Source organism: Gymnogyps californianus, chromosome 13 (assembly GCF_018139145.2).
Source record: "Gymnogyps californianus isolate 813 chromosome 13, ASM1813914v2, whole genome shotgun sequence".
Classification (NCBI taxonomy): domain Eukaryota; kingdom Metazoa; phylum Chordata; class Aves; order Accipitriformes; family Cathartidae; genus Gymnogyps; species Gymnogyps californianus.
Genome location: NC_059483.1, coordinates 22,329,926 through 22,352,738, shown reverse-complemented (window position 1 = coordinate 22,352,738; position 22,813 = coordinate 22,329,926). Strand labels below are relative to the sequence as shown.

The window sequence follows — 22,813 nt, the reverse complement described above, 5'->3', positions numbered from 1 at the left end:
AGTGTGTTTTCTGCATATAAGTTTCAGAGTATTTTATAAATAGCCATTAGCACACAAAACATTCCACACAGATACAAGTTTTGGTTTATATAAAGTGCAGCCTGCTTCCTATTTTTGTCTTTATTCATATGTGCATTTTTCATAACCCAGCACCCTCAGGCAGTTTGTAATTCTGATTGCACATAGTTCCTGTAAAGGTCATTAAAAAATATTATGCATGCAGACTGAAGCAGTGTTAGACTAACACGAGAGCAATTTGCTTTCAACAGGTGACCCATTTTAGAGATAAGCAAAAAACCCCCCTAACACAATAAAAATCAAATCTATCTTTGTATTTACATTTTATTTTAGCGTAGGTCTGAGGGAAATGAGAGACCATTCCTCCTTTCCTTCCCCACAACTATGAACAAGCAAACAAAATCCACTGGGGGAGGTAAATTCATGTAGCAATTTTTGGTATTTTTACAAAGGATACTTTACCTTTTCCTGTCACTATGAGGATGGTGAAGGTACTTTCTTATACTCATTAAATAGCTGGAATTAAATATCAGCAGATTTTGGAAAAATAACTTCTTGCTGTTACAATCAAGTAAAACTTTTGTTGTTTAGAAAGTTCTTTCTAAATGTTGTTTTGTAAACAGACCGTTAGGCAGAAGATGCAATTCTTTCCCTGTTACTCTGTTGGAGAATTGCATAGATGCTTGTTAATTAATCATAACGTCTGTGAGCTAAGGAAAAGTATCCTCCCATCCTCTGAAACTCAGTGAGACTCCTTGTAGCAATGAAACTGTATGGCAGCGTTTGATTATTGAAACGGGAATATTCCTAGAGCGGTGTTTTCAGTGCCTCCACATAGTATATTGTTGCTCTTTAAAGGTATGCTTAAAGCCATAATAAATGCAGGTTTAAGACTTAAATAGAAAGAGCTGCTTGTCTAACAAGCCTTCTTTTAATTTTATGCATTTCCTTCAGATACTGTCGTCCATTGAATTGTTGCAACATTCTTTACCCAAAATCAACCGGAGTGCTTCTGAACCATCTCTGCATCGTGCTGCCCACACAGAGGACATAAATTCATGCACATTAACATCCACAAGACTACCCGTGTTTTAGGATCGTGCTCCCCTTCCCTCGTTCTCTCCAGTGATGGGAAAGGAACAGAAGTAACAGAAGTTGTGCTTTTAATGCCTCAGTGTACAGGATCAGTGCCAGCAGGATTATCTGCGTCCCAGTTTTAAGAACAAGCTGCTAAGGATTTCTGCAGTTCTTATCCTGCAGGGACACAGCTCCACATTGCCTTTTTCTACAGTTTCTTTTACTGGGATAGTTAACAGACTATAAATCAAGAGATCTATTACTATTTTTTTAATAGATGCACTTGAGCCTTATTTTTCCCATACACAGAAGCGATGGATGTTTCTTTGGCAGTGTTTCTGGATTGATTTGAATCTGTTGATAAATTGGTATTTTTTACAGCAAGGATGGCTTGCCTCGGCATTTGAGGAAAGATGATGCGTTATGGTGCTCTTTGATTGCCCCATGCCGTGTGCCACTTCAGGTTGGGGGAGTTTTGCCTGAAATGGGTATCTGCAAACAAGACTGAGGGAAGAGGTGAAAACTTTCTGGAAATCAGCTCCTGCCTAAGAGCTTTCATCAAGCCAATGAAATAAGTTAAAATGCTAATTCAACACAAAATAGTTTTGCAATAGTTTTGCACATAGAAGAAAAACTCTTGCAAAAGAATGGAATATATTCTGAATTGTACTGCTCAGAGAAGGAAGCTAGCCAGTCTTGCTATGGTCATCTTCAGTAACTTAAGCAGCTTACTTTGGTACTATTGACTTGTTTCTTGCAGCCCAATGAGGTGGTAAGTGCAGAAAGACAGGCTTTTGTGGCTGAGAAAAGGCTAATTAACATTATCCGTATACTTCTGCAAAATGAGCATAGTCTTCATCCCATCTGAAGCTGTCGTCCAAGAGATGCACTATCAAGAGGAAACTGAGCATATACAGTTTTTCTTGCTGATTTGGGTTTTAATTTTGTTTTTATTGCTCCTGAGAAAATGCATTTATTGTAAGCCAAGGTTCCTCTGATTATCTTATTTTAATAAAATAAATTAAATTTTAGGTTTAAGATTCAATGTCATCATTTAATGTAGTAATCCATAGTTCTGACATGTACATCTAGATTTGAAAAACTCAGAAAATGACATTCTGAATAATTTTTAAAAGTTACTAGGATAGGTAGTAGCAGTTCAAGTAAAAACACACTTGATATGACAACCTATAGGTTTCCAATCACTTCCATTACAAGATGGTTTTTATTCTACTGTAATCATCTTTCAGCAGTATCTACTTACTAAGATACCTACACTGAGGTACTATCAAGCTATTTAACTGCACCATCTTTGCTCTGCATTTTATCTTCTGTGAACCTGTTGTTTACTTAGGTAGAAGTGAGTGTTTTGTCTTGGCTGAACTCCACAGATGACAAAAACTAGGTGGTTTAATCTAAGAATTTATTTTTTAAATACCATTCTGTTTAAGTATGTTTATTAGGGAAAGAATGAAAGCCAAGTTTGCATTCTTGGAATGGAAGCTTAGGATTTTGTGTCTTTCTCTGTGCATACAGCTGAGTACGGGCCTTCTTGTCTGAATACATGGCTGAGGTCTAGCGAGTGAAGAGACAAGATGTCTGTAACCACTGTTATCTCAGTCTAAACAGCTGCCTAAAATTTATTAGGCAAAATACTGCTGCTGTGAATTTTGACAGCTTACATGTGCAACTCGTAACTGCCTGCGATGTCCAAAGAGCCATTTCAGCTGCTTAGGCACAGCAAGCAAAAAACCCACAGAGCGCTCGTGAAAGGGAAGAGAGGAACCTGAAGTACGTAAGCCAGACGCATACTTAAAAAATAATATCTAGACTGTTTGTCCTCAGAATATTGTATAAGATTATAAGAAGGGTGGCATTTTAATCCTTAGATGATAATTGAGCATGACCATAAAAGTTGCTTGCTAAAAAGTAAATTGAGGGTTGAAGGAAACTGTTCCATATAGTTCTGCGTGATTTTTAATAATAATCTTGGTATTTCAACTGCAACACTCTCTAAATGTCATTTATCTCTCATTTTACCTTCATTATAATAAGAAAAAGTTTAAGAAGGAAAAAAAGGAGAAATAGTAAGCTGCTTTTACTTTAGCTCTAATTTCTAAAAAGAAACCATTAACTCCTAATTTTTAAAACAAGTTATGTGTCTCTTGAAAAATTAAAATATTTTTGATAAAAAGGCTTATTTTGACTAGCACTTGATGTCAAATTAGATAAAAGCAGCTAAGTGAAAAATATAAAAGGTCTGAGTTTCTAAGTCTTACTGCTCTTAAATTAAAACTTCTGTTTATATTGTCCCTAGGTAGCTTTGAAAAACAAGTTATCTTCTTAATTTCAGACTACTGTTACCTGGTTTATGTCTTCTTGGGGCAAAGTAAATCAGGAATGTCTTGTTTAAGGTAAAGAACATCATCTCCATTGACTTTTTTTGATGTATTTTAGTACTGAAAATATTTCTCTCTGGAAAACAAGAAGATGTGCGAGACCAGCTAGAAACAAGCTTCAGTGGGGAGGCTAAGGGCTGTGTAAGTATTTTGGGGTAGAAAGTATGCCTGGGCAAGTGCTCTTGAACATTCATCTTAGAGTACTACATCTCTCTTAGTGATACTTTATTTTCCTTTGCCTTTGTAATTAGTGATGAACAACTACACTAACGTGACTTACTAGAAGTAAGACCTTCACTGGTGCCTTCATATGCCAGTTTTAAAAAGAAGCTGACAAGTAAGCGGTTGTAGATGCTGACAAGCTAAGGCCTGACTTCGCAGTAAGCATTGTTAAAAATTAACTTTAGGAGGGAAATAATTGTGGAAAAGTTACATTTCCTAGGTCAGAACTGGGAGCAAAATTTGCACGTGCAATTTGAGGGAACTGTTGGCCAGCAGAGATGGGAGGAGTTCTCCCTCTTCTGTTGGAACCCTTACAGAAATGCAGTATTTCCATCCAGAACGTTTCTCAGCTTCAGTTTTGACCCAGAAATGCCAACCAACAGTTGAAGCGGATAATCCTGGAGCCACTAATTTGGTGCCATTTAAAAATGTTTGAATCCCAGCGTAAGGTTCCTGCTGTTTGCTTTATGACAGCGACCCAGATCCCAGTTTTTAACCATCAAAGCGGTGCCCTATTTGCCGTGCTGACGTAAGGGTTTTTGCACAAGTGTCCCTAAATATACTTTGCTTCACAATACAAATAATTTCTGTCATCTCAACAATCAAGCCTTCTGAAATGCTCAAGTCTTTAAGCAGACAAGCAACCTTTCAAGGGTATGCAGTCTTGTCCTCAAGCCATCGGTGACATTGGCCCTCTACTTATTTTAAGATTGTATGCTGAATGTGCTTGAGAAAACTCTGCTTGCACTCAAATGTTTTAACGCTGTATTACTCAGTAGCCATTTCAGTTGTGTCCAGACTGAATTTTCAGTTTCACCGCAAAGTTAATACAAATGACTTAGCAGAATTAACTTGTATCAAATTGCACAATCAAATTGCTTTTGCCCAAAGTTTTTGCAACACGAACATGAATTAAATTTTTAACAAAAATAATATTCGGTAACAATTCCATTAACTTGGAAGAGATGCACCTTAGTACCTCACACTGCCTGGGCCTTTAACATTGCTGTCCTTCATCTGAAAAAGGCAAATGGGCCGCTGGAAACTAAAGAACTGCTACAGCTGAAGGAGCCAGCCATTGGTACTGGGGCAGGACTGTCAGTACTGGGGCAGGACTGTCCGGGAGCGCCCTGGAGACAGCCTCGGCAAAAGGCTGCAGTGCAGCCACCTTACGTGTCACTTACTTACGTGGGCAATGTTTGAGCTGCTGCCTGTGCTTTTAGTAACGGGAGCTGCATCTGGGGACGGGAGCTACGTGGAAATGGGGCTGCTCTAAGACTGCATTAGAGCTTCAGAAAGGTATCTCTCACTGTGCTAGAGTAAATGAAGATGGAAAAGCCTAAGCATCTATCAGCCACACAGTTAAGAAAATCAGCAGTTAACACTAATTGTTTCTTTTGTAACTGAAAGTATTTATGTTGTATAGTTGCAAACTATAAGATCACTGACATAAGGAGACCAGAAAATTATTTAGTTACTTCATTTAATTTTGGCTACTTCATTTAACTGACTCAAGGTTTCCCTTCCAGTTAAATACATTTGAACTAATTAACTAGTTACATTTTTGTTCAATTACTGTTGCGATGACTATTGAAAGTAACTACCTACTCTCATTATACAGTTTCCAAAATGCAATTTCTGCTGTAAGTTTAATTCGGCTGTATGTTGTGACTCCAGTGTTGCTCTGCCTGAATAGATTAATCGGTACAGTTGTATCTGCTTTACAACAGGTGCTCTAAGAGACACTTCCTGCCACTTAGACACCTTAATTATTTTAAAACAAGGCTAGGAACTTAACTTGCACAGGCTTTGGGAGCCAGGCACTGTCCAGGCCCCACTACTGAAACACCCACTGTAAGAATACAGTAAACTTTATTCTGAACTCTAGGTACTACTTCGAGGTATAATGTATTAGTTCTTAAATCTCCTTTTTAAGGAAGAAAAAGCTACACTGACCATTATTCCCAGAGGGGTTTTGTAGATACACATTTAGTTGATTTAGTGGGGGGAAAAAAAAATAGATTTAACAACAGTTTTTAACAGCTTAAGCTTTAAATGGTAAGAGAGGAGCTGTATTTAAACTAGCGCTCAGCTCACAAAACAGCATATGTTACGCCAAAGAGGGAGAAAACCCTCTTGGGATTAAGGGATTTTTTTCCATGCAATCCATTTAACTTTTTAAATATATTTTAGTATTTTTGTTGCCATACAAAAACTATCTGAAAACTTTACCAGGACTGCACAAGTAAACCACAGGGCACATTCATTCTAACTGTGCTGTAGAAAGTAAAAGCATCGCTAAATAAATAGCTAGACTGCTATAGAGGAAAGCACCTTCAGTTCTCTTTATTGAGAAGTAGCGGAATCCTCATCAGCCCCAGAAAGGTGCATGAAAAGTTCTCCAAGTTCTGTTACTTCATCGTCCGTGCTGGTCACAGTCCTGCTTTCTCTGTCTTCAATGAAGTCCCACAGCCGAACAGAATTGAAGAACTGCAACAGAAGAAAATCCGACTGAGCATGAACCAGTACCTGTCACAGTTCCATCAAAATGTTGTCCCTTATCAGTCTGGCTGCTTCATTTAAAAAAAAGTCAGGAGTTGAGATTCAAAAGCTGCGTTTGTGCTAGGATTTACTAACACTCAGCAACATTTGCTGTTAAATTCAAAGTGACAGCCGCTCTCTTCAGTGTTACAGTATGAACAGAGTGAGGTCAAACTAGCCAGTATTAACGAGCTGTATCTACATTAAAGCCTTGGCCAGTCAGGGTGGTGGCCAAGCCATAATGAGTTTTTGAGAAGGCTTTAACCTTTTTAGCTGGTCTTATTGCCAGCTGTATGCAGGCAAGCGAGATGAGTTTTTAAAACTGTAGGTGAAAGCTTTAACGGCAGAATTCCTGTGAAGAAAGGTTTGCCATGAGAAGGCAAATAAAATGATAATAGATTTTTGCTACCAAATGAAAGGTGCCTTCTCCTTTCCTTAATAACAATCCATTGCCTCAAGGAACATTGAGGGGTGCTTTCTTCACTTCTCCAAGGCCCCGCATGGGCTGAAACATACTGAAATAGTACACTTGACATTCAAAATGTGGTTTTAATTACACTTGACTGGAGTATTCCCTTACCCGCACAGTCCCCTCAGAGCTGAGCTGTTTCCTTGGTTTTTCAGGTTCAGCTCGCGTCCCGTCCGGGTAAGCATGAAGGTAAAGACACTTCCCGCCAAACGGACAAGTTCCTTTCCCTTGTTCAAAGTACTTGCAGGGTTTCTTCCTGATTTAATTAGAGAAGAGAGTTATTGCCCTCAGCTAGTAAGGAAGTAGATACAGTTCACTCTCCATGGCTGCTTATCTCATCCTGAGCCAGTGATGCAAAGTAACTGCTCCTGTTAACACACCGGGAGTTTTGGTCTCCCGTTCCCTAACTGATAGGGGTCAAAATAGATGGGAAAGATTATTAAAAGCAATCAAAGAAATGCAGAAAAGAACAGCATCATAAGTCAAAAAAATTAAACTATATCTTAAGACATGGAAAGTGAAGGATGGTCAAAGAATGTCATCGATCCTCCACAGATGCATTTTCATCATAATGAACAAATCCGTTGCTATTTTTCTACAACATTCCTCTCCTGTATTTTCTACCACTACATTTTTCTGAACCAGTTCCTTTCATTGTCTCCTTTGGAAGTTCCATGACAATACTTTGTTAATTTAGGTTTCCATCAGCTTTGTTGTTCAACCAAGCTGTTGTAGCTATGGAACAAATTTTTATAAAGGTGTTCCTTACAAAGGTAGTACAGCAGTACTCGGGGTGGGGGGCATTGGTGGACTGTTCTACAATGAAAAACAGCTGAAAAGGAAACTATAGAGAAAATGCAATTGAACTTGTAAACTTAATATGCAAATAGTGATGAAACTGGTTCCTAAGACATAGATACAGACTATCAAATAGCAACTACATGGAGAAGAAAGCTCAACAAGAACAAAAAAACCCAAACAACCAAAACCCCCAAACCAGGCAGGGCATTAAAAGCAGAATGAATTTGTCTTGGTTTGGAACTCAAGTGGGCTGTGACTTCCAGGTTTCTAGGTCTGACTTTTTCCGTCCTGCACTGGCTTATAAATCAGAATGGCTTTGTGCTGGCATGTCCCCGGCTCTCAGCTTAGACTCCACTTTATTAGCATTTTATTAGCATTTTTTCATTCCATGCAATACTAAATCCTCAAGTTAAACTGACTGCCAAGAGATCTATCTGTAGAATTTCTGCACCAAAGGCGTTTTTATCTACAACGCAATGTATTAGTCTTAGCTGAGCACTTAAGCAAACCCCCTTTTTGTACTCTCTTCTATACCACAGGTTGACAAGAGCCAAACCCAACTTCCAACACCACCCGACACCTCTGTTCAGTAACACAAAAGCTTACCTCACTGAGAACTAAGCTGAGGCTTTTCAGCGCAACTTACTACCCTCAAAGTCCTTATGAATTAAAATGAAAAACCAAAACAGCAATAGGGCACTGAAAACAAACCGTATCTGAAGAACCTCAGTTTAAAGGGATTAATTTTATTCAAATATTTTGCCTGACTATAAGATGAAACAAGACGTGACGCTGGATTGAACATTCAGTGGAGCAGTACCACTTTCAACAATTCTGCTGCTGTGTTATAACAGGACTTCAGAGACTTAAAGCTTCCCAAGCAGCTGAAAAGCTAGTAACAACAGCTACGCACAGGTTTAAGTAAGGCCTGTTTGTTTCCGTACTCCAAAGGGCATGTTTAAAGGTTGGTGCACATCACAGAATAAAGCTGCACAACCTTCAGCAAAATAGCCCTCACTCGCTCGGGTCAAGCACAGCTCTGCTTGTTTACCTTAAAAAGAGTGAGCAAGGAGATAAGTAACGGTGTCTTACTGATCTGCGAACTACGCGCCCCTTACGCATTCCAGGCAAGCACAGCTTTGCAAAGCGGCTGTAAAACTACCCGTCAGCAGACCTCTCCCAGTGCTCCAAGCACCGGGCAAATCGTTATTAAACAATAAAAGGAATGCAGTCATGTAGCATTTGCCATTTCCAGTAGACATTACAAAAGCCCCATGAATTTTTATCCCATGTTTCAAGAGGCTATTACATTTTCCTTCCCTATTTGTTTTCCTCAGTAACTGACAACCTTCCAGGCAATTATGTCTAAGGGATCAACAGAAAACGCATGAAGCCGATTTTGGCAAGAGAACTGGAATGGCTTCACCGTTTCAGAGCACAGCGAGTTTGAATGATTTCTGATCTATAATTACACGACAGACCCTTTCGTGGCAGTCACAAAGTTAACTAACAGTGTTAACAGAGATTAAGAGTTCTCTGTAGAATGGTTTGTAACTACATAAAGTTTAAAAATACAGGCGCTTTGATTGACTAAGGCTTAGTGTATCTGTCTTACAGACAACATCATAAACAGTGTTTGTGGTTACTGAACTTACCCCACTCCCTGCTTAAATGCTTCAATCAGCTCGTTTTTCTTCTCCTGGTCTTCTACCCAATACGCACTGGGAATGACAAACTCGGATATCACACGGCACTCCGGGCAAGACCTTAATGGATCAAGACAAAACACCAATGCCCTGTTACTTTCCGAGTGATACTCCTCAATAAATCTGCCAGAAACGGCAGCCCCCTGAGGGAAAGGGAGACGGTTTGTCACCCTGAAGCAGCAGACACCTCCTCACACCTCAGTACAGCACACGTGCACGCTGGTTATTAGTTTCAGTTGAAATAATCCAATTCAGTGCAGTCAGGACTTGCGCTACCTTGCGTTTTGTTTCTAGACTTGAACAAAAGCAACAGGTATTTCCTCAATACGCGGAAGTAAACTGCATTTGCTAGCCCCGACACGCAGAAATAAACCATAACTATTATTATGGGAGTACTGCAGCTCCCATGCAGCAGAAAGCCAAACCAGTTGCAAAAAGGCAAAGACAGGCCTCAGCCTTTTGAGATGTGATCTGACTTCTACCAGCAGTGATGAGTCGTTCACTTAGTGGTTTTACGAGAAGGATTTCTACATGAGGAACTAAGATCAAGAATCAAATATGCAACTTCAGGTACCTCAACAAGCCTAGGAAAGGCTTTATTACCCCCTCCCTCTAAGTCCCCTAAAACACCTTGTCTCCCAGCAGGCAGTGCTATTAGAACTAAGCCAAGTCCCTCCTTTAGACGAACTTTGCAATGACCGGTATGTTCACCATTACCAAGAAATGTAAAAAACATGTTTGAAGAATTTGTATTAGTATTTAATCCATACTCAAAATGGATTCCAGGGCGCTGTTTCTGAAAAAAACCCTCACAGTCCCTTACTGTAGGCAGAATATCCCAGTACCTGCCCAACAGAAGCTCGACTCCAACACAGGTTACGTCCTAATGAGCTAACCTTCACTTCAGTGAAATTTATAATGCAAGTTGTGCGGAGAAGTCTATTTTGGCAGAAGACTGAAAATATTTCCCCGCTTTTCCTCAGCATGTCTGTCACTTGAGAGAGTTTTCAAAGAGATGCTCAAAAAAGGAAATTGCCCTAATTGGATGTTTTAAATTCTCTCATCTGAGGAGGAGCATGTTTGGAATACATTTTTTATACAGCTAGAAGATAAAGGCATTTACTCAGATACAGATAAATGTGTGATTAGTGGGACATTTAGCTTGAGTAAGCTGTAATTTAGAGAAAAATCCAGTAATTAAGCACATACATAGAAAAAAAGGAGTTACTGGTTTTGCACACAGGTTACTGTGAGGGGCACAGGTTAACAAGGTCTCAGCTGTTCCAGAGTCCACGTGTGCGCACTTTGCCCCACCATCAACGCAACGAGAGAGGGCTAAGTTACAAAGGGCCAAGCTCTTCCCATACAGGACCGCAGCACGCAAGTAAACTGTTACCAAAGGATACCTGATGCGTCCTACTGGTCTTGAAGGTAGTTCTCATAGCCACACTCCAATGTCCTGGGATTTGCCAGCACTTGGACCAGGATTTTCTGAGCTCAGATCTTATTAATGGCTCTGTTAATATTTACAGCTACGGAATCCCCTATCACCAGTTTTATTTCCGTATCAAGTCAAAGCACACCGGAGAGCCCATCTCACTGACAGAGGCCGCGGAGAAGAGACTCTGGTTAACATCAACTTACTTTATGATTGGATTCTCGAACTGCTTGGCACATCTCCACTGCCGGATGCAAGACAAGCAGTATGTGTGATTGCAGTTGGAAAGGATCCCAAACCTCCTCTCGGAGGCCGATGGTTTCTCGTACACCACTTCCATGCAGATACTGCACACTTTGTCCTGACTTGCCTGAAAGGCAAAGGCCTTCTCCATGTCATGCTCAAATGTCGCCATGCACATCTGTCACAGGAGAGATGTCATCGGTTACTGCAGTCCATGTATCAGCCTGTTCCTTGTAAAACACAAGTGTCTATGAAAGGGACCTACTGCAAAACAAGGTACGCTGATCGTTCCTAGCATTCCATACACATACCGTACGATTCAAGCATCATTCCTACCCTTCATCATCACAATTTATTTTTAAGAACATTAAATTCAATCATGTATTTCAGCCCTTCAATGTTCTCTGCAGCTTCAGGAGTACCAGAAGTAAGGCTTCCCGAACACTCTTAATTTACACCTTTCTATATCTCTGTCATGGAACAGGTGTTGCACAAGGAGATGCTTCGAATACCCCTAAAACCCATCTAATTCAGGGTCCAGAACAGGTGCCACACACATAACTCAAGATGTTGCTCTACTTATCAGTAAGGCCACACTCATTCACCGGATGCTAAGCTTCACCCTAGCCAAGGGATCAGTCTCTTATTACAGGCTTTCCTACAGCACTTCTCATCACAGTATCCCAGCAGTGACAATAACCAATTCACACTCTCACAGCACTACAAGGTGAGCAGGTGGTTATACCTGCACAGTTTTACCTCTTACTTTTCAAAGTTCTCAGGACTTGACAAGGAAAATAAATTTAAAAGACTTCAAATTACAATAATAATAAAAAAGGACACAAAATAATTCCACATTAGTAGCAGCATTTTGACTAGCGCTCCTTCTCATCCAACACACACCTCTGCGTCTGTAGGTGAGCACCTCCAGGTCAGCGGTGAGGAGACGCCATGCCAGATATCAACAAGTTCCCAGGAGAAGTGAGAACTCCTACACCAGCAGGTTTTGCAAGTATATGCTGACTGCACAAAACCTGAGGTCTTTAACCCCTTGGATTCTACTCCAGACTCTGGAGAGACTTACAATTCAGTAGCCACTAACGCTGCTGGTCTTTCTCCTCCTCAGCCTTGAGAACTCCCATTCCTAACCAGCCCTGACCTAAATCTGGTAGCCAGGCAGAGAAAAGAGCAGCCCCTTAAGCCCCTCATTACCCAACCAATTCCTCATCCGGTACCTCCAGCCGTCCTACTTCAAGTTCAGCTCCAAAATCTTTGTACTCCGTTCAGTCTGTCCCTACTTGACCCTGCCCTGAAATCAGCCACAAGCAAGAAGAGACATCTGACGAGGTGACCCAGCAGACCGGCAGGGCAATCGCTCCGAACACACCCGCAGCCCACAGTTCCTCTCCCCCACTGTACATAACGTACCAGTGAGACGTCATGTAAGCTACAAAAGACATTTTCCTGGTAGAGTTTTAGGGTGTTCTGGGAGAAGGCTGCAGGCAAGTCTCCAATAAGGATGAAACGGGGAAAAAAAGAAGCTGCTGTAAAAGGCTATCTGCATCATCATTACCAATTAAGCCCCAGATGCTTGAACAGACCACTCTTAGAATCATTTTATAGCTAGACAAACAATAAACCAAAAGCCCTTTGGAACAAGAAGCTCTTCTACAAAACACATCTTTGGATTTTAGAGCAAACAAACCAAATCTCGCACTGAGTAAAGCAAATCTCACACAGATTTCGTGTTAATATTACCATCTCGTGAGCCTTCCTCTGTTCTTGGTCGAAAGGGTGAAGTACTTGCAATCCACATATCTCACACACGTCTCCATGGAGGTAAAGGCAGCGATCTCCGAAGTGGCACGCTCCCGCTGCAGCGTAAGGACACAGCTGCTCTCCGTCAGCACAGGAGCTTCCAGCTACCGGATCTTCCAGTCCACTGCAAATAGCTTCCAAATACGAATGGGGCTTCATTTCCAGATTATCATTCTGGTCACTGCAACACACCACATCGCTCGTGGCACTGGCTTTCTGCTTTTCTTCATTCAAGCCACACAGATCTTAGGAAACAGAAACACAATATAAACCATACAAGACACTGCAGAAAACCCACCCAAGAAGCTCCATATACTTTCTTTCCAATGATTACCAGTTTTGGGTTTTTTTTAAAAAGTTTTCTTCTCAATGAAATCTCATCCCTAAGCCCCTTTTGCTCACAAATCACAAGGATTTTCACAAACCACCTGCTGAAAAGTTCGATTTCAAGATTTCTTCAGCTGTTTTCCATTTACAAATAGGCTAAAAAATCCTCTCATTTCACGTTAGGGCAACTGGCCCATTCAGGGCGACAGTGAGAACAGGGGGGAACGGGGCGCAGGCGGCAGCGGGGCTCGGCTCCTCCGCCCTGCCTGTCAGGCGTGGACGGATGTCTCCGTGCTTGTGTTCCTAAGGGCTGGCACGATCCTCCACAGAGCACATGCCAGCTACCCTGGCACAAAGCAGCCAGGTTTCTCGCCATTTCAAATGCCCTCAGGTTGAGAACAAAAGGCACAAAAAGATCTGAGGGGCAGAGATATTTTAACCAAAAACCCCAAATCAAAACAAAACCACACCCCTCAAAATCCCCCAAACCAAAAACTCTCCTTCAGGGAACACCAGGCTAAAAGCCGGTCAGCTAGACACGGTCATTAAAAGGTACTGACAGGCACAAGCGTTTCCAGGAAAGAGGCCTCATCGGGTAGGAAGTCTGACTGCACCTCTCCTGCTGTCCACGAAACTCAAGTAATAAAAGGAGAAAAACCACCTAACTCCTATCAAGCATCAAGGAGGAGGAGCACAGCACCACTCCCACTCACTTCTGTCCCGGAGCACTAGCGTTTTCTTCTCCCGTTTGCCAGTCTCGTGCAGTTTGCTCCTGATTATCGGCGCGCTGTGCTCGGGAGGATGGCGAGGGTTGTGCAGCGCTGCCGATGAGAGGGGCGGCGGCGCAGGGGCCGCTGCAGCCCCTGACGCAGGAAGTCTGGTGTGATCGTACCTGCGAAAGGGAAAACACAGAGCAAGTGTTACACAGGCTAAGCTTGGCACAGTGGCAGGACACTGCCCTGATGAACATTTAAACAAAATAAAACTGAATAGCTACTTTTTTTTTTTTTAAAGTATTGTTCTGACAAGTTGACTGAACTGCTCAGTCTCTTTCAAAGCCAGACTAAAAGGTTTCTCAGTCTGAAAAAATGGACGCCTCTGAAAGCACACCTATATTTTCTTCTCCAGAGACACCCAGCACAGCTGAAAGAACATTATTCATGTGCATATTAAATTAGATCTTCGTCATCCCCTCACACAAACAGGTTTGCTGGCATTTCTCAGAGAAGCAACATCAAAACGCTGTGCAGGAAGGAGTGACATTTCGTGATCTCGGTCTCCCCCTGCAAGCAGCAACACTTGGACTTTATGCTCCCACACCACAGGAGAAGATACATGATTTGCTTATGGGATAGGAAAGGACTGGAAACATCCGCTAAAGCTATGGAAATATACTCCAGCAGCAGAGCAGATGCAATCAGTGCAGTAAAGAGCCTGGTCCAGTAAAGGCACGGACATACCCAACTGCTAGAATGCTTTTGATGGGAACAAAAATATTCTCCGTATCTGTTTCTGGTGCTGTACTTAGGACCTGGACGTGCCCACAGACATGCCATACGCATGAATCCCTTATGTGCATCGAGTGCCCCAAACTCCAGCAAAACAGCTCGAGTAAAACAGCAACACGCTTTGCAGCCATCGTTACGGCCCAGTCAGCGTGTGACGTGGTCCCCGTGAATGACAGGGCTGTCAGCAACATTATACATTGCTGATTCCAGGGGAGCAGCTAATGGAAGCTGCAGAAATCACTCATGTTCAATCTCCTGACCCAAGTTTGGCACCATGAACTCAGCAAAGGAAAGGAAATGTAACTGAGCCGTTGCAATCACAGCAATGCCGTGAGATCCCCTGTTGTTGTCGGCTGAAGGTACAAACAGAGGCTTCTCATCCGTGACCAGAATTTTTCCACGAAGGAGCCACGGGCTGCCCTGCGGCACATCCCTGATGGAATGTAACGACGTTAACTAACGCATAGTATTTACTAAAGCATTTCTCCAGGAGCTTTAACCAGAATACTTCAGGAAAAGGTGTGGTACCATTCAGCTTTCCCACCAAACCTAGGGGAGCGTGAGAAAAACACTTTGCTCCAAGACAGAACTGAAAGTCCTCAAAATTGGGCATGAGAATCTGCACGAAGGGGGCTACGAGCTGCAACAGGAGAACTGAGCGAAGCACTGCCAAACCGCTGCCTGCTCCCAGCCGCTTCACTAATATGGAAAGCAAACCATGCCGCCAAATGCTATTTCATGTGAAGCTGCAGGCTCTGTTTTTTGCACTTAATAGGTCTTACTATAGTAAGAACCAGATGAAAAACATATGTGAAACCTAAAGTTTAATTTCTGCAGAGTAAAATAATTGCTGAAGCCAAGACAGAGTAAAACTACAATATTGGATCCATAAGGTGGTTTTGGTACTGGGAGAAAAAGCTCACATTTAATATATTATTTCATTCCCTTTGTCATCTTATCTCTCTTGATCTTTGATTCCCTGGGGTTTAAAGCTGACTGCACGTGATTATTGTGCCCAGTTCCTCTGAACTCGCTGTTCCAAAAAGAGTCAGGTCTTTACCTGCACCGAGCTCCATAGGCACACTGTCCCTTCTGGTAATACTTGCAGATAGTGGAGGATTTGCTTGTAGATAAATCATGTGAGAACAGACACTTACTTCCCTCCCGACACACTCCTTGCATATAGTACCTGCGGGAGAAGCAGCTCGGGTCAGAGAGCTCTGTTTTGTAAAGAAGAGCATAACAACGGGTTTACTTCCCAGAGGAAACCCGAAAAGCACTGCCGTCCGCACCTGCCCTCCCTTCTTTCTCAGAATAAAGATCCCCTGTCAGGAGGTCGCACACAAGGCCCTGTGACAGCCCTCAGCACCCGCAGCCCCGCCCGGGCCGGGGATCGCTCCCCCGCCCCCGGGCAGCGGCAGGCACCGGACAGCATCTGCCGTCGCCTCCTGGGAGACGGGCCCGGCCAATTACCGACTCAGCGGCTGGCGCTGCCGAGCCCAGGCGTCCGCAGGCGGAGGAAAACGCGCTCCGGCGGCATGTGCCGGAGGACGGGGCCGCGCCAGCCCGGCAACGCGCCGGGCCGGGACCAGGGGCCGCCCCGAAGGCCCGGGCGGGGAGGCCTCCGCGACCTTGCCCTCGCCACAAGCGGGCCCCGAGCGGCTCCGCGGGGCCCGGGCGGCGGGGCCGTGCCGAGAGGCGGGGGCCGGGCGGGCAGGCCCCGGGCCGGGCCGAGGCGGCGGCGCTCACCTGCAGGTCACCTGCTTCGTGCTCATCCTCGCCCCGCGCCGGCCCGCCCCGCCGGCCCGGCCGGCTCCCCGCGCCGCGCGCCGGGGTTCCGCTCAGCCGCGGGGAGGAAGGGCGGAGCCAGGCGGGGCCGCAACACCGCCCCCCCCCCCCCCGCCGGCGGCCCGCACGGACACTATTCACCGACGCGCCGCGCCACAGAGGCGCGGCGGGGCAGGCTAGAGCGCCGCTCCGCCGGACCATAGACAGTCGGGCGGCGGAGCGGAGCGCCGCCATGGCGGAGGCCGCCATCCTGCGGGTGCGGCACTGCGGCGCCGACATCTTCTGCCGCCGGCCTCCGCCGCGCTGCCCCGCCTGCGGCCGCCCCCTGCGCGGCGCCGGGCTGCCCGCCGCCCCCGTCCGCCTCCCCAGCCCCTTCCGCCAGGGCCACCGCCAGCCCCGCGCCTTCCTCCTCCGGCCCACCGCCGGCACCTTCCTCGGGTAGGGGCTCGGGTAGGGGCCCGCGCAGGGCGGGCGGGCGGCGGGGGAGCCAGCGGCTGCCCCGGCGCTGAGCCCCGGCTGCTCCTGCGCTGGCGGGGACGGACCGGCGGCTCCCGGGGAGCCCGGCCTACCGCCGCACGGCGCCGGCCGCGGGGCGGAGGGGGAGGCCCGGGGCAGAGGCAGCTTTCCCCTTGTTCCCACAAGTGTTCGCGGTGCCGGCCTGGTGGCTGCGGGCCCAGCGGCCCCGCTGTCCCTGCTGCGCTCCCCTCGGGTGCCCAGCGCCTTCCCCCAGCCCCGCGCCGGGGAAGTGGTAACTGACTGACCTTTGTGTAAGCGCTGATCAAACCCCTTTCTGGAAATGAAAATGCCTTTTCCGGGCTTTCGGTAGGGTTTTGCCTCCCTGCCTCCCGATCCACATCTTGGGCCCAAGTAGCATGGAAAGTGCCGCCTGCTCTGAGAAAGAGACAGTGTCAGGACGTTTCCAACGGGGACAAGCAGTGCTCACATCCATCGCCAACACCACTGGTTTTCTTTCAGAGGATACGACGGGAAATCCGATCTTCACGTTGGAATAACCAATACTAATGGTAAAAAGTACTTTGTAGTTGCCTTACGCACTACTGCCCCTCTCCCATACCTTGTATTTAGACTGCATGCCCAGTTCAGCTTTGCCCCCTCCGCCTAAGGTAATCCAAATTGTGTGACAGTTGTTTCAGAGCCACCTCTCCTGTTGCGGTAATGTCTGGTACCTGTTAAAAATGCAGGCTGCGACATCCAAATAGCTGATGCTTTGCTGTTGAAGAACACGTACTTCCTCAGCGTGCTGCAGGTAGCAGAACCGGGAGCTTAGCTGCTCACTACAAAAAGAGTATCATGTAAAGATCAAAAGAATCTTGAGTCCAAGAACTTACCATGCCTTGCAGCAGTGAGCACACAGAGCTTGACATCAAAGCCGTACACCACTCTTCACGTTGCACAGAACGGAACTGACAGGTGACTTCTATTCCTGACACAGGGAAATGAAAAGCTAGGCAGCCTACTTCTTTAAAGAAGTTACAGGAGATTTTGACTTAAACACAGTTTTTGCTAATTCTAAAAATACCCCTAATTAAAAACCAAACAAACAAAAGTTTAAAAAGCCACATTAAAAATCATATCAGGTTCCCCTAGAGTAGGCCCACTGTGCAAAATCTCACTTCAGATGTTTATTTAATATAAAGCTGGTCTAATTTGGGGGTTTAAAAAAGAAGCCTGGTCGTTCTTAAGTTGCTTTCATTATCAAAAGACATCTGAAATGACATTGTAAAAATGAGAACAGGTTTTTGATAAAAGCAAGTACTGCATTTTCTACTCTAGCCACAGAAGGCCACTGATGGGAAGCTACGGTATAGCTAGTCTAAGAAAGAATGGCAGTATGGAAAACGAGTAGTAGCTTTCATCAAAAAAAAAAAAGATTAAAAAAAAGATATTGGTCTGATTCTCCAGTGCCGCCTGACAATCTGTTCCTCTTTATTTTCAGGCGTGGTGTATAATTACAACGAAGAGGGCATTCAGAGAGCTGAAACTGGATGGGAACAGTGCATTAGTATCCCACTAGTGCAGCCAGACATGTTTGGGCTTCTTCAGCAGTGGGATAAGGTCCTAGAGGAATTTTCTGTGGGAGAGGCCTGGCTTCCTCACAGGTACGTAGTTTAAAAGCTGGATACAACAGGAGTTTTTAGTCTGGGAGGATCAATTGGGCTATTCCTTTTTGGACCCTGCGAGGCTCGTGGTTCATTCAGAGCCTTGCTCCTTTAGAACACACATTTCTAACAAACCAGTCTAAACAACGCTGTCAGGCTGTCTTGAAACTTACTGGCCTTGCTAAACAGAAAGAGAGTATTTTTAACTTGTAAGGAACAAACATCTGCTGGAACGTAAAAGCTCTAAAATAAGAGATCATTTTAGGGAAGTTTTCTTCAGCAACAAAAGAATTTTGCGTGAAAAAAACCAGTTCAATGAAACATTACCTTTAAGAGTATGCGGCTGAGTACAAAAGTAGAGAAGTCCAGGTGCAATTCTGTAATTATTTCGTCTAGGTTTCAACAGTTTTAGGTGTATTTGCATTTACAGACTGACCACACTGATGGGATTCTTGCCCAGATCTTACATCCAGATGACTTCTTTGTTGTCAAGGATCAGAAATGGGAAACAGTCAGGCTCATTTCCACCTCTTCCAGCTGGTTCGTAACATTGCTTTGGATAGTTACATACAGAAAGACTTCCACATATTTTGAATTAAACCAATATGTTCCAATGAGAACGTTCAGTTCCTTGTAGCCTTCCTTGAAGTTAATGCCCGGTGACAGCGTTACAAGTTACGCAGCCCAGCTGAAACATGCACTGCCACATCACCAAGCCTGCTGATGACAAAGCAGCCCGCTCTCCAAGAAAACACCAGTTCTTCAACTGTTCATCAGTAACAGTCCATGTAACAAACAGCCTCTCTGAGCATAGTTCTGTGAAGTGTTTAAGTTAATGGACACAGACGTCATCTTATATAAAAGAAAAAAAACCCACAACAAATCAAAAGCAGGTTTTAGCAATTCAGTATGTGCTTGACTAAGATTTCAGAGATGATGTGTTATCTCCCTAATACCAGAGGATGAAAGAATTTGACCTAGAATAGAATTTTTACATGTCTATGGAACTTGTAAAGCCAATAGGATTTGTGTCTCTCGTACTTGGGCAGTTCCTAGTCCCTTAACGTTATTACTAAAATTAACTTGATGTCAAAAAAGCATTGGTAGAAGGTGGGTAGATGTGTACATCTCTTCTACAAGCTTTTCTTTGGTTTTCCTCTGTCTGCCACCTCCTGACAAAGTGACCTACTTTTTCCACAAATAGGCCAGTGACCACCAAACTGCTGAAAACGGAAGGTTTTTGTGTTTGGTTTTTTTTTTTTTAAGATGTTAAATTAACTCATCTCTTTATTTTTTCAATGGACAGAACTGCGCTAAACTAATCCTGTAACTCCTTTGGGTTCAGGCCAAGCCTGATTCTAATTTTCTTGATTGCTTTTCATTTACTGGAAGGATGGTATATAACAGCAGCAAAGAACAGTGGCCACAGCCATGACCGACAATATCTTAAATTACTGAGAGATACTGGGTTTGCTTGTCAGGATATAAAGGCACGCTTCCCACAAATGAGATGCTAACTGGAAGACACAGATGGTAATAAGAAGTGTATTACAGAATCTTTTGCATTATAAATACAAAGTAGTCTGCAAACAAAAATGAGCTGTTACATGGTTTGCTTAATCGTGGAACTGATTCAGGAGAGCACTTGCGTACTCTTAAGTTATCCAGACGTGCTGTGGTGCGCTGCAGACTCAGCCCTGAGCTGGTGAACCCAACATTTTTTTCAGTGTCATTTCCAGATGTTTTGTACTGCACAGTGATGACGGCCACTCCTGAAGTTACTCATAATTATTTTTCTATAACAGTTATTTTGGTAAAGTAAGTATGCTGCAGCAAATCACTTGCTTACTAAACGGGAGCTCGTAGGTCACTTCAGATACCCTTAACAAACCAGAAGAGCTTTGAAGAAAACAGCGAGCTGTCCTGACTGGGCTCAGGGTCACGGCGTTGCTTTTGACAGCCATAGTCCTCAGATCTTGCAAAAACACCTTGTAAATTCCCAGGGCTGACAGGCAAGCCTCACAGAAGATTCCCTGTGGCAACACAGACCACGGAGCGACTGACAGTACAAGGCAAGGAAGGAGTCACAGGGCCAGGAAGGACAAGGGAAAAATGACACAGGATGAGGCAATTACGGAGAAGCTTGAGGCCTGGGCAGATGGCAGACAGGAGTCTGAGCAGGTCTCTATCAAGTGCAGTTATACAGGGCCAGTGGAAAAAGCAGCGCTCTGTGGTGAGGGAATGGAACAAATTACTGAAGTTGTTAGTGGCCAACATGAAACATTTGGGAGAATCTGAGAAACATTCTGACAGTGAAAAGAACAGGTAAGTGCCATATGCTCCTAGGTTAGGGTAGCGGGGGCGGGGGGGGGGAGAAGAAAAAAGGCAAGAACATTTTAAATGGCGGCTACTCCTATTCAGTTAGTATTTCTGTCGTCGCACAATTGGCACAAATAATTGCCAATGGGAGTTTGGCACACTGTATAGCAACTGTATCAACATATTAGTGATAAAATTTACTTGATTTTAAGTAAGCTTCCAAGTTAATGCCACACTGAAAGAAATGCACATGGTGGCACACAATTAACATTGCTGCAGGAAGACGTTTTCAAGATAACAGAGTAACAATACATGGAAGAGCAAAGGTTAACAAGGTAAAAGCCAAATAAGTATAAAAAATAAGAACTCATTATTATAAAGTCTGCAGCCTTCTTTCCTTTTTTTTTTTTTCATGCTCACAGTTTCTAGTATCCCTGGCTGGAAAGTACACCTTGCGATGAATAGAATATATTTAGGCACCAGTATTAAAAGAAGGTGGCAATAGTTCTTGGACAGCATACGCTTCCTTATTTCACTCAGTAAAATATTCCTCCATGCATAGTAATTAATGGATTAGTGCTAACTCTTATTAACGAGGTATTTTTCCTAGGTATGAAGAACATGACCACAATTGCTACACATACGCACTGGCATTCATTAACAGCGTACTGACTGCACAAGGAAAACGGCAAATGAGTAAAAGTGAATTTACGGAGAAATTCGTGATCCCACAGACAAAGAAAGCTTCCAAATACATTACTTTGCATCAGGAGCTAACAGCTAATGACTTCTACATAGTACCCCTTCCTGATCAAGAAAAATAGTGCTGAAAATGACCAGTTGCTATATTACATCATCTACAACATGCAATAGGAAAAGGAAGTCTTAAGACTCCAGATCTCAGGGTTTAAGATGCATGATCTACTGATGTATTTAAAAACACAATTAACTTCACGTTAACCTGCACAGCATGGAAGGACTGGGAAACTGAACTTGCGCATTTGAATGAAACAACATGCATACAAGTACACACTACAGAAAGTTTCAATGGGAACTATTCCTATGGAAAAATATTCTCCTATTTACATTCACTATGTGCTCTGTTCTGCCAAGACATTTAATACTAGAAATCGTAACTGCTGTGTAATTAAGGGTTTTAACAAATGAACTGTGGTAACTTAAGCTGTAGCAAACCCAAATGTTTTTTCCTGTCATATTTGTTTACTGATGGGTGAAAAAAAGGGAATTTGTGCTTGCATGCTGCTGAAATCCAAAGTCCGTGACTTAATGCAGCTTCACCACATGCAAAGTTCTTTTCCTTTACTTTAATTACTAATAAATATAAGAACAAACAAATCCAGCCTCTTTGCCAGATATATTTCTTTTCCAGTTTTCCTTTACATTTTGCACATTTATTTGTCAAACCAAAACAGATGCTTAGTAGTAAAAGATAATAATTTAGTGTCTGTATCTGTTAGTACCTGTAATAAGCAAAAGACTCCTCAGGATTTATCTCGGAGTTAAAACTTTAGAACTTAACAAAAAGTAATTTAAGTTAAATTAAAAAGATCCTCCAAACAGCACTTTTACCTATTGTACATTACACGGAAGCGTATGCCGAGGTCAAAATTCTGCAGTCCAGAACTCTGTGCCATTTCACTTTACTTACATTCTAGTTTAAGAAAATAATAATTTCAGCTTTTTTTCCTTCTACTAATTTCTGCAAAGTAAGCTGGTTTTAGTCTAGATGTAAGTCCTATTTTCTCAAAGATGGAGAAGTAATCATAAATGATTGGGGTTTTGTCCACATCTAGTTTATACTTTTGTATACACAGACTGCATTAACCCTGCCCCCCAATACTCTCTAGCTGCATACACCACACTTTACACTCTCCCCCCGCCCCCCATGTTCTTCCACTTCTTGCTAAATTCTAAATTATAGCTTCTTTAAAAGCATATTAAAAAAACAACACAACAGAGACAGCCAGCTTGAAACGGGCAATTCCCCTGCTGTTAGAG

The 22,813-nt window shown here is 43.5% G+C and overlaps 3 protein-coding genes across 8 annotated transcripts in view; 2 read left to right on the top strand and 1 right to left on the bottom strand.

The window, feature by feature from the left end:
• RAF1 (Raf-1 proto-oncogene, serine/threonine kinase) overlaps window positions 1–2,126 on the top strand; it is an 81,897-nt gene extending 79,771 nt beyond the window's left edge. For all 3 annotated transcript variants that reach the window (XM_050904732.1, XM_050904734.1, XM_050904733.1), the window contains one exon: window positions 973–2,126. In XM_050904732.1, the coding sequence (XP_050760689.1) occupies window positions 973–1,113 (141 nt within the window). In that variant the 3' untranslated portion in view covers window positions 1,114–2,126. The remainder of the gene's footprint in view (window positions 1–972) is intronic.
• On the bottom strand, window positions 18–16,360 carry MKRN2 (makorin ring finger protein 2). 2 transcript variants are annotated; one of them, XM_050904735.1, is made up of 9 exons: window positions 16,317–16,360; window positions 15,628–15,756; window positions 13,773–13,951; window positions 12,673–12,977; window positions 10,878–11,092; window positions 9,183–9,293; window positions 6,838–6,982; window positions 6,051–6,206; window positions 18–3,570 (listed from the first exon to the last, which is right to left on the bottom strand). In XM_050904735.1, the coding sequence occupies exons 1-8, from the start codon at window positions 16,340–16,342 to the stop codon at window positions 6,063–6,065; spliced, it is 1,254 nt and encodes a 417-aa protein (XP_050760692.1). In that variant the 5' UTR covers window positions 16,343–16,360; the 3' UTR covers window positions 18–3,570; window positions 6,051–6,062. The 2 variants fall into 2 exon arrangements, with proteins under 2 accessions (XP_050760692.1, XP_050760693.1); XM_050904736.1 differs by lacking the exons at window positions 18–3,570; window positions 15,628–15,756 and having other exon boundaries at window positions 5,140–6,206; window positions 16,317–16,342.
• A 227-nt stretch (window positions 16,361–16,587) lies between these two features.
• Window positions 16,588–22,154, top strand: MKRN2OS (MKRN2 opposite strand). Of its 3 annotated transcripts, XM_050904803.1 has the most exons (5): window positions 16,737–16,793; window positions 17,182–17,380; window positions 17,501–17,786; window positions 18,313–18,475; window positions 21,405–22,154. In XM_050904803.1, exons 4-5 carry the CDS (start codon window positions 18,402–18,404, stop codon window positions 21,616–21,618), a joined length of 288 nt encoding a protein of 95 aa, XP_050760760.1. In that variant the 5' UTR covers window positions 16,737–16,793; window positions 17,182–17,380; window positions 17,501–17,786; window positions 18,313–18,401; the 3' UTR covers window positions 21,619–22,154. The 3 variants fall into 3 exon arrangements, with proteins under 3 accessions (XP_050760759.1, XP_050760761.1, XP_050760760.1); XM_050904802.1 differs by lacking the exon at window positions 17,501–17,786 and having other exon boundaries at window positions 16,588–16,793; window positions 17,331–17,380; XM_050904804.1 differs by lacking the exons at window positions 17,182–17,380; window positions 17,501–17,786 and having other exon boundaries at window positions 16,683–16,793.
• Window positions 22,155–22,813: the final 659 nt, after the last annotated feature.